This window comes from Hyaena hyaena, unplaced genomic scaffold, assembly GCF_003009895.1.
Source record: "Hyaena hyaena isolate Hyena2069 unplaced genomic scaffold, ASM300989v1 scaffold_925, whole genome shotgun sequence".
NCBI lineage: Eukaryota > Metazoa > Chordata > Mammalia > Carnivora > Hyaenidae > Hyaena > Hyaena hyaena.
Window position 1 is genome coordinate 299536 of NW_024081555.1, and position 15996 is coordinate 315531.

General features: G+C 53.4%; 1 protein-coding gene across 1 annotated transcript; it reads right to left on the bottom strand.

Moving 5' to 3' along the window:
- Nucleotides 1-6700: 6700 nt before the first annotated feature.
- SOST (sclerostin) lies at nucleotides 6701-10087 on the bottom strand. The gene is made up of 2 exons (XM_039220888.1): nucleotides 9816-10087; nucleotides 6701-7122 (listed from the first exon to the last, which is right to left on the bottom strand). The coding sequence occupies exons 1-2, from the start codon at nucleotides 10033-10035 to the stop codon at nucleotides 6701-6703; spliced, it is 642 nt and encodes a 213-aa protein (XP_039076819.1). The 5' UTR covers nucleotides 10036-10087.
- Between the last annotated feature and the right edge of the window lie 5909 nt (nucleotides 10088-15996).

The window sequence follows — 15996 nt, forward strand, 5'->3', positions numbered from 1 at the left end:
AATTCATTTTTAGAGAAGTACTTACCATTCAGATCTCCATCTTTGGACCTAGTGGGAGTAGGATAAGCATGTATATGTCTACATATATTTATGTGTCTGGACCAGAGCCGTGGCAGAAAAGAGCAATTAATGCATTTCTGTTTGTGCCTTCCTGGGCCAAGCTAATCCTTACTTCCATCCGAGCCTGGATTTTGTGGGCATCCAGTTAAGGAAAACCGACTTTTCTGCAATGACATATAAATTTCCTACCTTAGGCATATCCTAGAAGGAATACATCTGCCCAACACCCACAGCCTTCCTTAAACAAACCTATCATGCTTTTTTTCTTGTTTATTTATTTATTTTTTGAGAGAAAGAAAGAGAGACAGCACCAGCTGGGGAGGGACAGAGAGAGAAGGGGAGAGAGAATCCCAAGCCACATTTGTACCTTCAGCGTGGTGGCCAACACAGGGCTCAATCTCACAAACCGTGAGATCATGACCTGAGCCAAGATCGAGAGCCAGATGCTTAACTGACTGAGCCACCCAGGCGCCGCTATCATGCTTTTTAAGAACAAAGGTGTCCACAGCTACATAATTAATAATATGCAAACTATCCTTCTTGGCAGGGGAGGGAGGGCACCACTTGGTCTTTAATACACAGAGCCAGGAGAACATACAAAGAGAGACTCACTCTCTTTTACACACACACACACACACACACACACACACACACACCTCCCCACTATAATTATAATTACTGTGCTGGTTTCCAGATCAGGGGTTAATAGCCTTGGCAAGGAGATGCCTGAATGTCACCCAAGGCAATTAGTGGTGTCCCTTCACCACCCCCCACAGTCTGTCAGAGCCTTTGCACTTGCTGTACCCCCTCCTGGCACGTGCATCTCCCAGGTCCCTGTGTGGCTCACCCCCTCAAACTGCACTTAGGTCTCAGCCCAAATGCCACCTCCTCAGAGAGGCCTGACCTGGCCACCTGGCTCTCTATCTGCTCATCAAGCTCTATTGTGTTTTGTTTTGTTTTGTTTTGTTTTGTTTTACAGAACGTTTCATCGCTGGGCATTATGCTGTGTGTTTCTTTGTTTTCCAGCATGTACCTCCCTGCCTGTCCTAGACCATGAGTTTCATGAGGCTCCATCATGACAACCACACTCCCAGAGCCCAGGGCGGTGCCTGGTACACAGCTGGCATTCTGCTCATATGAGCGGGACGAATGAATGATCACCCCTCTTTTTCTCTCCTTGCCTCTCCCCTCCTTTCCCTGACGTTCTCTCCTGCCTCTATCCTAAACCTGCTGGCAAGATCAGCCCTTGGGAAGCGATCAGGCAGGTGAGGGTCATGGCTTCTCTCCTCCTGTCTCTTGCCCAGCCTCCCTCGTGAGGACCCGTCTCCCACCTGCGGCCGCTCACCGCCAGCTCTGGCCTTCAGTGAACAGGACCCAAGCTCGGGCCCGCACCTGTTAGCACCCAGGACCCAGCTTCTTGTCTTTCGCAAAGGAGTCAGCACTGCCATTGTCTGGGACTCAGCCCCTTCCTCTCCCTGGAGGCCTCCTCTCTCCTGCCCTGATAGGCAGCGGCTGCCTCTGCCCCACCCCCACACCGCTGTCCCTCCTGGTTTCTGCCTCTCTGTGTAATAAACTTGGATAGAGAGATCCAGCTACGTGCCTGGTCCCATGCGGGCTTCACCCTCCACACCCGGTATCCCCCCACCCCCCGGCCCTCTCCTTCCACTGCCTCTCCTCTCTGCCCCCCTCATCCTGGCAGCCTGCAAAGCTCAGCGCGTCTAGACGCCACCACTACCTTGCTCCCTGGAAGCGCCACACCCCCTCGGGTCTCTACCACTCGTGGCAAATGATCACATACTCCACCGTGGTATTTTCCACTCGGCTCCCCAGTGAGATTACTAGAGAGTAAGGGCTGTGTCTTAACCTCAGAGACGGAATCTGCAAGGATGGAGTCAAACAGCTTCTTTTCCCAGAAGTCAGGTATTCCCCTCCCTCTCCCCAGTATCATCCATACATCCCGGTCCGTTCTATTCAACCTAATCTCCCAGGAGACGAGATCCTGAATAAACCAGACAACTGTGTAACCACGATGCACATTAGGCGCCTGTATGCTGGGTCCTGGTGGTGCCCTGGTGAGCAGCGACAGACCAAGAGGCCCTGCTTTCCTGAGTCTTCCAGTCGGGGCGAGGGGAGAAATGAATCAAACACTTGAGTGATTAAGTCTATCATTGTGTAACTACGAAGGTGAGTCCTTTGAAGGAAGGCAGCACTGCTCATGAAAGATGAGGGATGGTTTGGTTGGTCAGGGGAAGGAACACTTGTCTGAGGCCAGTGGGACGGACAGGCCTTGAGGAGGTATGCAGGGGACTTTCCAGAGGGGCCAGCATTTGAAAAAAGGCATGCGAGCCCCAGCCACTCCACAGAAAGCTGTATCTCTCATACTTACATCTGTAATCACCACGTAATTTATGGCTCAAACAGGATATTTTCGAGGTTAAATGTGGGAGCTGTTAATAATTTCGCTGGGCCAATAGGTGTCCATGCCTGGACACATCGGGCACATGGTTCCATTAATTAAGAGGGACAAGCCCACCACCTCCTGCCCCTCTGGCGATGAAAGGAACTTCCGACTATCACTCGAAGCTGCTAGAAGCCTGAGCCTTTGTCGCCTGGTGGGCAAGGGAGAAGACAGAGGATACACTCTAGGAACATGGTGGGGGCTGGGAGGCAGGGGGCAGGAAGTCTACACAGGCCCCAGAGCTAGAACCAATGATCGGAAACTAGGCCAGAGCCGCGTCAGGGAACAGGTGGGAGGTGGGCGGGTGGCACTGTTCCCAACTGCAAGGACTTGGAGCTTGGTGGGTGAGCTCTCCGCCCCCTCCAGCTGCCCAGGGGCTGCCTGCTTCAAGGAAAATGGGCAAGTTTGGGTTCCTGTGGCTTCTTTGAGTTTCTTTTGTTTTACGTGCTTGTGCAAAGGTGGCCTGATTTGTACTTGGAGTGCAGGTCGAGCCTGATGCATTGTGTGTGTGTGTGTGTGTGTGTGTGTGTGTGTGTGTGTGTATGTGTGAGAGAGAGAGAGAGAGAGAGAGAGAGCTGTTTCCCTCTGCCCCTCTGTCTGACTCTCAAGACTATTAATACAAACCCCACGTCTGGCTGTATGGCCAGAACACGTGCTCCCCATGGCAGAAGCCCCCCCCCCCCCAGCTGAGCTGGTTGTCTGTTCCGTTTCTGATCGGCGCCAGGCTCATAGACCCCATGTAGGTAGAATATAACTTTCCATAAATAACCCCTTGCCCGACCTACAATTTAGGCTTTGGGTTTTTTTTTTTTCCCCTCGTGGTAATGAGATTATAGCCTGGGCTGATCCCTTCTGGTCCTGGGGTCCCAGAAAATGGACCCTAGGTGTATCTGGGGTTGGGCATGGCTTGGAATTCCCATCTCCCTCATGCTGCATGGCACATGCTGAGAACTCAGGGCTTGTTGAGGAATGTGGTGGATCGAGTCTCATGCCCCAACCAACAGCCACGCACCTTCGGTGGCAGTGCCTTTGTTTGGGCCGATGGCCTCTGCTTAGAAAGCCTGTGCTGCCTTCTCCACCGGGCAGACTTCTAAGCAGCACCCACCTCCGCGAAAGCTTCCCCGAGCTTTTCTCTGCATGCCTACCACAAAGCAAGTACGCCTGAGCTTGGTCCCATAATGCTTTGTACAGACACTGTGACCTGATTACTTGCCCACGTGCCTGCCAGGCTCCCAGCGGCTTGAGTGAGTGTCAGGGCAGAAACCGAGCCCACATGTGACTGTGGGCAAACATTTAACCCCTCAGTGCCCCACTTTCCTTCGATTCAAACACGAGCCAGCTTCCAGAGCCTGTGTCCCCCATCCACTGAGGCCCACGACCCTCTGGGCTGGACCCCGTATCCGTTTCCTACCTGTTCTCATTCTGCAGCTCTGAGGCCTTCTTCACGGGGCATGGATTTCCTACAGGCTCTCGCTGGGGCCTCCTGGGGGCCTGGAGACAGAGACCCGCTGACAACTATCAAAAACTTGCTGCCGATGACAAGGCATTTAGGAGGGTTCATTGGGAGTTAACGTGAAAAATCATTAGGGCTGAGGAGGGCTTTGGGGTGGGGTCACCCCGAGAGGGGCTGGACTAGATTCAAAGCTTGGCGTCCTCCCTCCTTGTGGCAACTGAGGGGTATTTCTTGAGTGTCAGCCAGCGTCCGGCACTGTGAGGCGCCTCGGGGAGGCCGCACTGAGAGACGGGCAAGACATCGGCCCTGCTTGTGAAGATGGTTCATTTCTTCCACGGAGGCATGATGCTCACGTTTGGGAAAACGCGTGAATGAGCCCCCTGTCAGCTGGAACTGAGTTGTACTTGGCTTTGCGTCTGTCCCAGGACTCAGCAGGGCTTGACCAGGTGAGACGCACGATCCACAAATAAATATCAATCGGAAGACAGAATCAGGAAGCAAAGTAGCGGCATGGACAAAAGGCCTGGGGCACCCGAGGAGAGATCAGCAGGGACTGCAACATCTCTGGAAGGTGAGGCTCGGAGGTGGCAAGGAACACGATACGGAAGTAAGAGCAAGAGTCGTTGGGGGTGGTCCACAGGGGTGGGGATCAACTAAAGAGGCAGGGGCCTGTAGAGCCGGGCCACTTGGGGGAGGAAGGAAGTTTGGTAGAGCGGGGAATGGGAATCCAGCAGGGAAAGGCTTCACATGTCAGGCTGAGAAGCCCTTGATCCTGGGCAAGAAGGAGCTACAGAAGGATTTTGAGCAGGGGTGAGGCACGATGAGAACATTGTTTCCGGATAACAGTGTGGAGGGCAGGCTGCTTAAGGGAGACCAGGCTGAAGTTATGACAATGGCCAGCCGCGGGGAAGGAATGAGGTTTAGGTTCGGAAAGGAAGGGACAAACGTGACTTTTCAAAGGGAGAACACAATTGCCGCAAGGGCCACCCTGCCACAGTTAAAGATGCCTCCAAGGCTGACGTCCTAGTGCCCAAGAGAAGGCTGTCAACCTTGACAGGAATGGTTGTGTGGGGTTGACAACACAAGACCACATCCTCTCGGAAATGATTCATTGTCTTTATTAACAGTGCCTCTGGAAAGAACAGACTGGAATTTCATAAAGCAATATTAACGTTGTCATTTCTCTACAAGAAAAACTTCTGCATAAATAACTTAAGTGAGAAAATAAATATGTAACTTAACTCTTTTTAAAAACCGCGACGTTCCTTCTTGTGGACAAATCCCACATGGAAGGATTGTGAAAAGGACCAGCCCGGCAGGATTTCACATGACATGTGCTTCTGGTTTTTGGTTTCTGCGTTTTTTGTGGGGTTTTTTTTCTTTTTACACAATTAGAAACGACACAAAGTCAGAGGTGTCTGGCAATGACTTTCAAAAAGATTTTTGGATGACAGCTATTAGGCTTTGCGGTTTCTCAGCATATGTACAGCGCTTGTAATTTTTTTCCCCCAAGTAATGTTATTTCAGTGTAAGATACGCCATCACAGGTAACAGCACTAAGAAGCTAGGTTCTAGACAGGATTGTGTCTGTGAGTGGTAGGCAGGAGGAGGTGCTTCCAGAAGGATCTGCTGGTCTTTGAACGGGTGGTGGCTCTTCCCTCGGGCCTGCAAGCCCAGTGTCCTGGGACCTTAAGCTTCTCTGCAGAAGGTGACTCTAAAACATGGCCTTGGGGGAGGGGCGGCTGTTCTTTCCCAATAGGAGGGTGATTTGTGTCCCGGTCCCCTCCCTGCCTTGGGACCTTCTCCTTCTCTACCCCAATCAATGATATGGCTTCTGCATCCTTTGGGATGGAGGGGTGACGATAGGCAGACATCTGGGGAGGCCAGGCTGGGAAAGAACACAACTTCTTCCAGAAGTTTGTCAGCCCTAAAAAAGACTCCCCTCCCCCACCCCACCTCCACCGCCACACTTGTTTTTCATATTTGGCTGTCAGTTCAGAGCATTACAACTCTGAATTCTGGACGTTCTGGACGTGACCATGGCAGTGGTGACTCAATCCAACCTCTCTCTTTTGCCCATTCAAAAGACACCCAAGGCCTTGGAATCATGTGACAGTAGATTCCTCGAGATACAAACCCCAGCCCCACCTCCATTTTTCCCAATAGGAAATTGAGGACAGAAAGAGAAGAGTGTGGTCCAAGGTCATCCAGCACATTAGCCGCAGAGTCCGGACTAGAAACCGTATCCACGGACCCCAGTCCTATGTTCTTAGCACAACAAGGCACGAAAGGCTTTTTGCAGGGCAGAGAGGTGGAGGAGGAATCTTAACGCACTTTCTTAACCAGTTCCCCAGACTTTTCTCACTCCCCACGGCTCCCTTAGAACCCCTGGGCGGTGAAATGCTTGCTTTTCCGCCTCCTCGGAAGTGGGACCAGCAAAGGTGAGCGGCCCCTGCAGGCGGGGCTGCGTGGCTCAGTGTCGGTAACTCTCAGCGCCCTCCCCTGCCCTGCGGGACCGCCCTCGGAGAGGGGGGAGTGGGGGCTCTGCCGGCACCCGGGATCCGCGGGGCCTGGCTACCTCCTGCGGAAGCCCAGAAGGTCTCAGCCCCCTGCCCTGGGTTGCAGGCATTTACAATGAGATACAAACAATCGCACCGCGCGCGGAGGGCAGAAACCCGGGCGCCTGGGCCGGGGCGCGGGGTGGGGAGGCGTGGCGCGGCGGGCGGCCTCTAATAGGCGTTCTCCAGCTCGGCCTGGTTGGCTTTGGCGCCCCGGGCGCGGGGGCGCGGCTTTCGGCCCTTCTGCGGCCGCGCGGCCTCGGGCCCGAAGTCCTTGAGCTCGGACTGATTGTGGAAGCGGGTGAGGCGCTTGCACTTGCACGAGACCACCAGGCGCACTTTGCGCGCGCGCGGCGCCGCACCCCCGGGGCACAGCAGCTGCACCCGCTGCGCGCGGTAGCGGTCGGGGATGCAGCGGAAGTCGGGTCCGCTCGGGCGCCACCACTTGCCGCGGCCGATGGCGTTGGGCAGCAGGCGAGCCGGGCCGCACTGGCCGGAGCACACCAGCTCGGTGACCGGCTTGGCGCTGCGGCATGGCCCGTCCGTCACGTAGCGGGTGAAGTGCAGCTCGCGGCAGCTGTACTCGGACACGTCTGCGGAGAGACGGCTTGTGAGGCCAGCCCAGCTCCCTGGGCGCCACCAACCCCCGACCCCAGGCCTTCCCGACCCAAGCCTTTTCCAAACCTGCCGCTCTCCAGGTGCTTTTGCCCCTGGGGGAGGGGATGGCAACTGGTGGAAAGAACCCTGGCCCAACCTTTCTCCCTAAAACTTTGGAGCCGAGTGTCTGTTGCAGTTCAAATACCTGATCCATCACTGTGTGATCTCGGGCAAGTCACTTAACCTCTGTGCTTCTTATCTGAAAAACGGGCTGTCCTAAGGAGTTCGTTGCATATATAATGCAGGGGACACTACGAGCACATAGAAAGAGCTGGAAGTGTTGGCTGTTGCTAGGTGTTATTCTTCTTCTTCTCCAAGGGGGCCCTTTTCTCCGATGTAAGTCACATCTGGGCCACAGGGCGCCTGGTCTAGGCAGAGGAGGTACTAGCCACCCGCATTACATGATCTTGGCTTCTCCTAAATTCTTTTTCCAGCCACTTGGGAGGGATAGTGAGGGGATAGGGAAAGGAGTAGGGGTTAATTGGAGGTAATAAATCCAGCCAGCTCCTGCCAAGGAGAGGGATAGAAGGGGAGGTGGGGAGAAGTCTTTGAAAAGAGCCAAAGGCAGCTGGTCCAACCCTCTCATCATCACTGAGGACATGGAGGCCTCAGAGAAGGAAAAACACTCACCCAAAAGGCAGAGCTGGGTCTCTCACTCCATTTCCCTGGGGCCCCAGCACCTCTGGGTTCCCACAAGGGCAGAAGCTGTGTGCCTGAGCGCCCAGGTGGGAGGCTGGGCTGGGGGTGGGGGCAAAGGGCTGACTTTTACCAAAGTGACTTCCTGCCCGAGCTGGAGTGGACAGAGCTCTGACTGAAAACCTGCAGGTTCGGCTGCAACAAGCATTTATTAAGCACCTGCTGTGTACCAAGCACCCTGCTGGAGACATCTCTTGTTTTGGGGCCATTTGGATGGATCCCCAATGGCGACACAGGCTTGTTCCTGGGGTTGGGGGAGGGGCATTGGGCTCTGTGGCCTGCCTTGGTGCCCTGAAGCCATCTTGACTAACTCTCCTACTGTGGGCTTAGACAGGGGGCAGCTTTTTAAACAGCTGGTCCTCACGTGAGCACCTGGCCACCACCCGAGGAGCTAGTGGGGACAGTTCCCATGTGACACAAGAGATGAAAAATAGTCCAGGGACCCACACCAGAGAGAAGCAGAGAAGGCCTCCACTCCCTGGGCCCTGGCGAGCAAGCATAGCAGGGGAGAGGGGGGCTTGCCTTCCTGCTGTGGCTGACCTTCTGGTTTCTGGGCTGCTTTGGCGTCCTCACCACTGCTCCTGGGCTGCAGGGGTAGCGTGTGGGGGTGGCCTGTTTGCCCAGGGAAGGAGGTGTTTTGGACTTTCCAAGAATAGTGCCCCTAGGTCAGGCACTTCCTCTGCAGAGGGTGACTTTGTTTGGAGCTCACGGCTTCCTCGGGGGCTGGGGCCTCTCATGGGAGCCCAGGGAAGTGGGTCTTTTATACTTGGGACCCACACAGCGTGCTCTCAGAGCAGTCACTTGAGCTTAATCGACCTTGCCTGGGGGGAGCTCCCACCCTCCTCTTGTGGGGCTCCCCTGCCTTCACGATTGTGGGGGGAATGTGATGCGGGGCCCTGGGCAGTAGACTCCTCGCCCACCCGCATGCATGGTGACCGCAGGGTAGTGAGACCCTCCCTCTGAAGTGTCATTTTGGCCCCTGCCCCCAGCCATTCCTGCCAGCTGTCACCCCCCTCCCCCACCTCGGGGCATCTCTTCGCAGACCTGACCGGGAACCCAGATGTGCCCTCCAATGCGGCCATTGCCTTGTCACTGGGGTCAGGATGCCTCCCTAGGAATGAGACAAGGCCTGGTCTGGGGGCAGAAGATGGTGGCACCTGGGTCCGTTCCCTGGCACAGAGGATGCCACCTCCCCTCCAGGGCCCGGACCCAGCTGCCACCCAGGTCAGAGGCTAAGGCTGTGCCTACCACTTGCATTCCTTCAAGTGCCAGCTCGCTGGACAGGCTGAGGGCAGGGGGAGTGTCCCTTTCCCACCACTCTGTGGGGTGTGCTCTGGCTCTCAGTCCCTAACACCCCCCACACCATCTCCCTGCCGGGGCTATCTCGAATGGGATCAAACTGGGGTCAAATGTCAGCCCTTGTCACTACCAGGTTGCTTAGTGTCTGGAGATTTCGTTTCTTCACTTTCCAGCTGAGAGGGGACCTCATGGGGCTCCCACGCAGGTGGATCCCCGGGGTAGGGTTCAAGTACAGCCTGTGCAGAGGGTCTGCATCTGGCAGGTGCTCACAGATGTGAGGCTCCCTTGCCTTGTCTCCTCTCCAGAGGTGCCAGCTGTGGGACGTGTCTCCCGTGATCTCAGGAGGGGATTCTTGGAAACTGTCCGAGCCTGTCCCAGAGTTGGGCTCTCACCACCTCAGCCTCGTTCCTGCCCCCGGGCTCCTGCGGCCAGCGCCCCCCACCCTCCCCGCCAGCCTCAGGCCCCTGTACCGCAAAGCCAAGGCTATGCGAGGCGTACCATCCTCCCCTGCCTCCGGACAAGACTGTCCCTCCTTTAGCACTGAGCGGCTGACAGTCTACCTCCGTCTTCAAAACCCCCCAGAGAGAACCCTCCCGGGCCCCTTACGCTAAAAACGCCCTCCTCTACCCCATACCTTTGGTCTCAAAGGGATGGTGAGGGGGCCTCCCTCCGTTCTCCGCCCGGTTCATGGTCTTGTTGTTCTCCAGCTCTGGCGGAGGCTCGGGGTACTCTCCCAGCTCAGGGATGATCTCTGTGGCATCGTTCTTGAAGGCCTGCCAGCCCTGGCCCTCCACCGCACGGAAGGCCGCGTGCACCAGCAGGCAGACGAGACACAGGGCGAGAGAGAGCTGCATGGTGCCAGCCAGAGGAGGGCACCCAGCCTTCCAGCAGCACAGGCTCCGGTCCCCAGCCTGGGACACGTTTGCCTTTTTAAAGCCCCCTCTGCCTTGTGCCAACCAATGAGGACAGGCTGGGGCAGGGCTGGTCCCAGGTTTCTCGCAGCCCAGGGGGAGGGAACGGGGTGTGCTCAGAGCAAGCCCTCCCCGAAGACTTCTCAGGCACGGCAAAGTCCCTGGGAGCTGGTGCTCCTGGGGGGGGGGGCGGGGGGAGACATGTGAGGCGAGCCTGCCCTTCGGCACCTCCCACGTGCAGGCGGCTGTGGTTTTCAGATATCAAAATGAGCGCCAGCTCGTAATCTCTACCTCCTTGGGCCCCTTGGACTTTCTCAAAACGAACTTTGGGCCAGCTTCACAAAGAAAACTACAGCTCGGAGCCCTCCACAGGGCTAAGCTCAGCCAAGTGCCTTTCTCAGGCCAAGTTCATTTGTGACCCCACCAACAAATGGCCCTCACAGAGCCAGGCAGAGGCAGAAGGGCACTTTTTAAGAAACCCCACTTGGTCCCGATTGCATGCAGCTGAGCATCGATTACACTGATCAAGAAAACCCCTGTTAGCACCCTCTGGAAGGCACGAGAAAACTGGAGGGCCGCAGGGAAAGCCTCTGCTTGGGCGAGGGGGCGGGGATTCTGGTTACAAGGCCACGATGAGCAGGTCACCAGGCACCAGTGATGGAGTGCAAGGAGGAAACCATGGGGACTCTGCGCATGGTGACAGTTACCTCTTGGCAGAGACACTCACTGTTGCTTACAGACCAAAGTGCCAAACGCAGTCATTTCCCTGGCCAGGCTGTGGGTAGGCTTGGAGAGTGCAAAATCCCTTTTCTTAAAAAGCCAAGGCCAGCATTTTTCGTGCTGACATCCTTTTTCCTTCTTCATCATCTTTTTTTTTTTTTTTTTTTTTGGTCTCCCAGACGATTATATTTTTCAAAAACAGCTTTGAGTCCTATATGGAAAACCTTATTGGTGCAATGGGGTGCATTCCATGAAGCCATCCCAGGTCCAGCTAGCCACAAAGAAATCAAAAGGAACGGCTACCTTAAGCCCTGGAGCAGAAGCAGAGGCATGGGGGGGGGGAGAGGCTTGGGGGGGGGCGTAGAGGCATGGGGAGGAAGGTTCACACCTGAGGTGCAGGAAAAGAAAGGAGAGCCAGTGGAAGTTTTCACTGCAGATGGATCATTTGAGGAGGCGGCTCGCTCCTGGCCCTGAAGGAGGCTGGGCAGAGGGCTGTGGCCCGGGTCCCCTTGGTATTTTCACTGGGCAATGAATCAGTACGCCCCACCTGCAGAGCCTTTGCCACCTGCCTTGACTTGTAAGCCTCTGTGTCCATCTGCAGCCGTCTGTCCCTCCGTTCCACCATCCATCACTCGACACATGAATGCAGCTGCTCTGACAGTTTTACAAGCCAGACAGAAGCCCCTGCAGGAAGGGCCCTCTCTGATACCTGCTTCCTAAGTCAGTTTCCTTCGGGGCAGACGAAAACAGCTGTGGCCATTGTTGGAGGTGATCTATCTCTCCCAACAGAGCCCGTGGGTGTTGTGAGAAGCTGGCCCTCTGCGCCCCCTCCCCCTGTCTGTGACCCTCCAGCCTCCTTTTTCCTTGCTCTGGAATGTAGACCATTAACCCTGTTGTGGCCGGACAGCTGCCTTCTTGCCCTGGATTTGGGAGAGGGCAGTTCCGATGATGCCCGGATTCCTTAAACTTGGCGCAATCAGCGCCAGAGCCCCACCTGCTGTCGGGAGCTACAGACCCATCCGCCTGAACCAGAACCTGTGGGGGCCCATCCTTGGAACACTCCTGCCACCTGCTGGAGACAGAAGGGGGAGCCAGCAGCCAGAGGATGGCGAAGGACTGGATTTCGTTTCATGGTTTTATTTGAAACTGAAGTGATGTTAAAAGAAAAAGGAGAAGAATCCAGTGGATTTGAACTGATGAAGTGTGTCCATCCTTTCAAATTCTTCTCTGCCAAGGTGTAGCCGTGACCTTCACGGAACGTCTCACAGAGGTCATCCATGCTACGATGCCACCTGCTTTTTCACTTCATACTCATACAGCTTTATAGGTACTCCGTTCAAGAGCCTGTCCTTGTTCAGAGTTAAACCCCTAGGGTTTTAGCTCACTTCTGTTGTGGGTACTTTAGGCTATCCCCAAGGCTCCCCTGTCCTCAGTAGGGATGCTAGGAATTTCCTCGTGCAAAGTAATTTTTTGAGTTAAACTTTTTGAGACCATTGTGAGTTTACATGTACTTGTAAGGATAATACAGAGAAAATTCCATGCACCCTTCACCCAGTTTCTCTCTATGGCAACATCCCACAAAACTATAGTACGATATCATAACCAGGATACCGACACTGATACTCTCCGCCAATCGAATTCAGATTTCCCGTTTTACTTGTCTTCATGTGTGCACGCACACATGTGTGCACTTCGGTCTCTGTAAATTTATCACATGCATAAGTTCGAGTATCCACCACAGCCAAGAGAGAGAATAACTTTGATCACAAAGACCCCTGTCACTGCTTTGATATAACCACACCTACCTTCTTCCTCATGCCCTCCCTTTTCAGCCCTAACCCATGGAACCACTAATCTGTTCTCCATTTCCATAACATTGTCATTTCGGAAGTGTTATATACATGGAATCAAACAGTACATAGCCATTTAGGATTGGCTTTTTTCGCTCCACCTAATTCCCTGGAGATTCACCCTGGTTGTTGGATGCATGTATCAGTGATTTGTTCCTTATTATTGCTGGATAATATTCCACAAAGTAATTAAAAAAAAACTTTAGGGTTATTTCCAGAAGCGAATGCTGGGTCTGAGAGGGTGAATGACTGGCTGGGTATTGCAGGATTGTTCTCCAGAAAACTCAGCCAGGTCCCCGGTCCCACGAGTGGCATACCAGCAGGCATATGTGTAAGTCAGCTAAGGCTGCTGGAACAAAGTACCTGGAACTGGGTGGCTCAGACAACAGAAACACATTGTCTCGGGGCGCCTGGGTGGCTCAGTTGGTTAAGCTCTTGAGTTAGGCTCAGGTCATGATCTCACGGTTTGCAAAATTGAGCCCCACGTCAGGCTCTGAAATGACACTGCAGAGCCTCCTTGGGAGTCTCCCCCCCCCCCCCACTCTCTGCTCTTCCCCTGCTCATGCATGTGCATGTGCACAGTCTTTCTTTCTCAAAATTATAAAAAAAGAAAAAGAAAAAGAAAGAAATGCATTGTCTCACAGTTCTGTGAGACCAGTGTTAGATGGGTTGGTTTCTCGTGATGGCTACATGAGAGCGTCTGTTCCATGCCTTTGCCCTCGCCTCCAGTGCCTTTACTGGCAATCTTCGGTGTTCCTTGACTTCTAGAAGCTGCACCCTGATCTCTGCTGTCATCTTCACATGTGTTCCCCCTGTGTGCTTGTCTGTGTCCTAATTTCCTCTTTCTTATAAGGGCATCAATCATATTAAATTAGGGCCCACCCTAATGACCTCATCTTCTCTAATTACATCTGCAACAAACCTGCTTCCAAATAAGGTCATGTTCTGATGCACCAGGGGCTGGGACTCACGATATGAAGTTTGGAGGGGGCACAACTCAGCGCCTAATGGCCTGGGTGTCCGCAAGTTTGCCCACACTGGGTTTGGGCTAAACAATTTTTAATTGCATCTAGTAATTGAATCGTTGTGCCTAAATTTCTAGCAAGGCTGTTTTTCTCTGTGATGATTTGCTGGTTTTCATTTCCACCAAGCTGCCTGATCACATGTCCACTTGCCAAACATTTAATGAAGCCAGGCCTCCTGCCAGGAGCTGTGGACTGATTCATGCCCCCCTCCAATAGCTCCTCTACCAGGCAAGAAAACAGCTCTTCAGCAAAGAAAGCGGTTAGTGCTGCTGAGGAAAGGTTCTGGTCCTTCAGTTATTTTTTTTTTAAAAGGACAAAGGTTTAGGAGCCTTCAGAGGGGAGAAGAGTCTCTTCCAACCGCGGGATCTGTCACAGGAAGACGAGGCATTTAGAACGCACTGTGAAGGACAGTTTGGAAAGTAAGCTATGCTCCTTTGAGTCCTCGGGATTATAGGATCTTTGATCCAAAAGAACCCTCCAAAGGCATCGAACTCTCTACTTGGTACTCAAGCCACCTATCTGTAATTCACGGGACCTGAAGTTTCTCCTTGCTGGCTGCCATTTTTACACAGACTTTACTCCCACAGGTTGGGGTTAACACGGGGTATCTGGTTTCGGAGGGCAATCTGTTCATAGGCAGCTGCCTGAGGTGAGGGGCGCCCACACCAGTCTGTCTTTATTCACAGTTGAGAGTTGATTCCCTGGAGAGTGCAGGGTCCTGACACAGGAGGAAAGTGGAACTCTTCCCCCTTGTTGGGTCAGCAGCTTCTAAGGGGCAGAGAGGAATCCAAAGATCATTGTCACTCACCCCCCCCACACCCTGTGCTTAGAATGGGCCAATGGTTCCCCCAATCCTAACAGGATGGACCTTCCGTGTCCTTCTTTCTGGCAACCAGGCCCTTCGAGATGGGGCCCAATTCATTCCAGAACCTCCCCAACAGCCATCCAAACTACCACCCTCTGCCTGCAGGGCCCTCGTCTGAAAACCCTAAAGAAACAAGTCTTCATGACACTTGTTAAAAATGGCCAAGTCAAGGGCGCCGGGATGGCTCAGTCAGTTAAGTGTTGTACTCTTGATATTGGCTCAGGTCATGATCTCACGGTTTGGAAGCTCAAGCCCCGCATCAGGCTCTGTGCTGACAGTGCAGAATCTGCTTGGGATTCTCTCTCTCCCTCTCTCTCTGCCCTCCCCCACCCCGCTCGTGGTCTCTCTCTCTCTCTCTCTCTCAAAATAAATAAACATTAAATAAAAGAAGAGGTCAGGAGAGAATGGGTAAAGTCTGGCCAAAGAGAGGCTCTGTCATCCCATGTGTTTGGAGACTGATGTCCCTCTTCCAAGCCCCGCTGCACCTGCCGTCTGCTCTCCATTCTCCTTTTCAACTCCTCTCTTCCTCTTCTTTCGGCCCTCCGGCCTCTCAGGGCGGCTGCCCCAGGCCTCCAGTGCATGAAGAATGTTCCACTGGAAGGCCATCGAGCTCATGGGCTTGCAGACCAGATCTTTCAGAACCCCACACTTCCACAGGGATGTCCTAAGGTTTTAGTATATGTGCTGCCGAAGCAAGTACTTAAGATTTTAAAAAGTATGTACATTTCAACTGTTTAAAAATATAAATAAACACACACACATTGACCACACATGGTGTGTATCTGCTTTCAACGAGTTGGAGACCACCCATTCTTTGTGTTGGCTCTAGGTTAACTCATTTTATTGTAGACTTCTGAAACCGAATCTTTGCATTTGGACTTCTTATAAAATGGGTCATCAATTCGGAAGGCCATGGCTCAGAGGCTGTCTTTCTAAAAATTAGGCTTGGGATGCTACCCTCCCCCCTCAAAATAATCTTTTTTTTTTTTAAAGTAATCTCTGCATTCAATGTGGGGTTGAACTCGTGACACTGAGATCAAGAGTCACATGTTCCACCGACTGAACCAGCCGGGCATCCCCCCCACCCACTGAAACCCCCATAAAATTGTACGGGCAAGTACAGAACAATCCTCCTTAGCTCTGAGTACGGGGATGTGCTGGACGCTGTACCACTGCAACAGATGACAGAAATGAACAGGATATAAAGCAGAGAAGTTGCAACTGTCATTCATCTCGACATTCTGTGTTCCTTAAAGCAGCCTGGACCTTTAAAATAAGGGTATACGGAAATCACAGTACACCATACACAGTGGAATGCTATGTAGCAGTAAAACGAATGGTCTTATAAGAAACCATTGCCTGTTAAGCAAAAAAAGCAAAGTGCAGAACATTCACTACAGATATCTCTATACACACGCACATAGGCACATGCATGGGATTTTTC

Coding starts and splice junctions, on each gene's coding strand:
- SOST (XM_039220888.1), bottom strand. CDS start 10,035: ATGCAGCTCTCTCTCGCCCTGTGTCTCGTCTGCCTGCTGGTGCACGCG. Junction 7,123..9,815: donor CCATCCCTTTGAGACCAAAG/GTATGGGGTAGA, acceptor GTCTCTCCGCAG/ACGTGTCCGAGTACAGCTGC.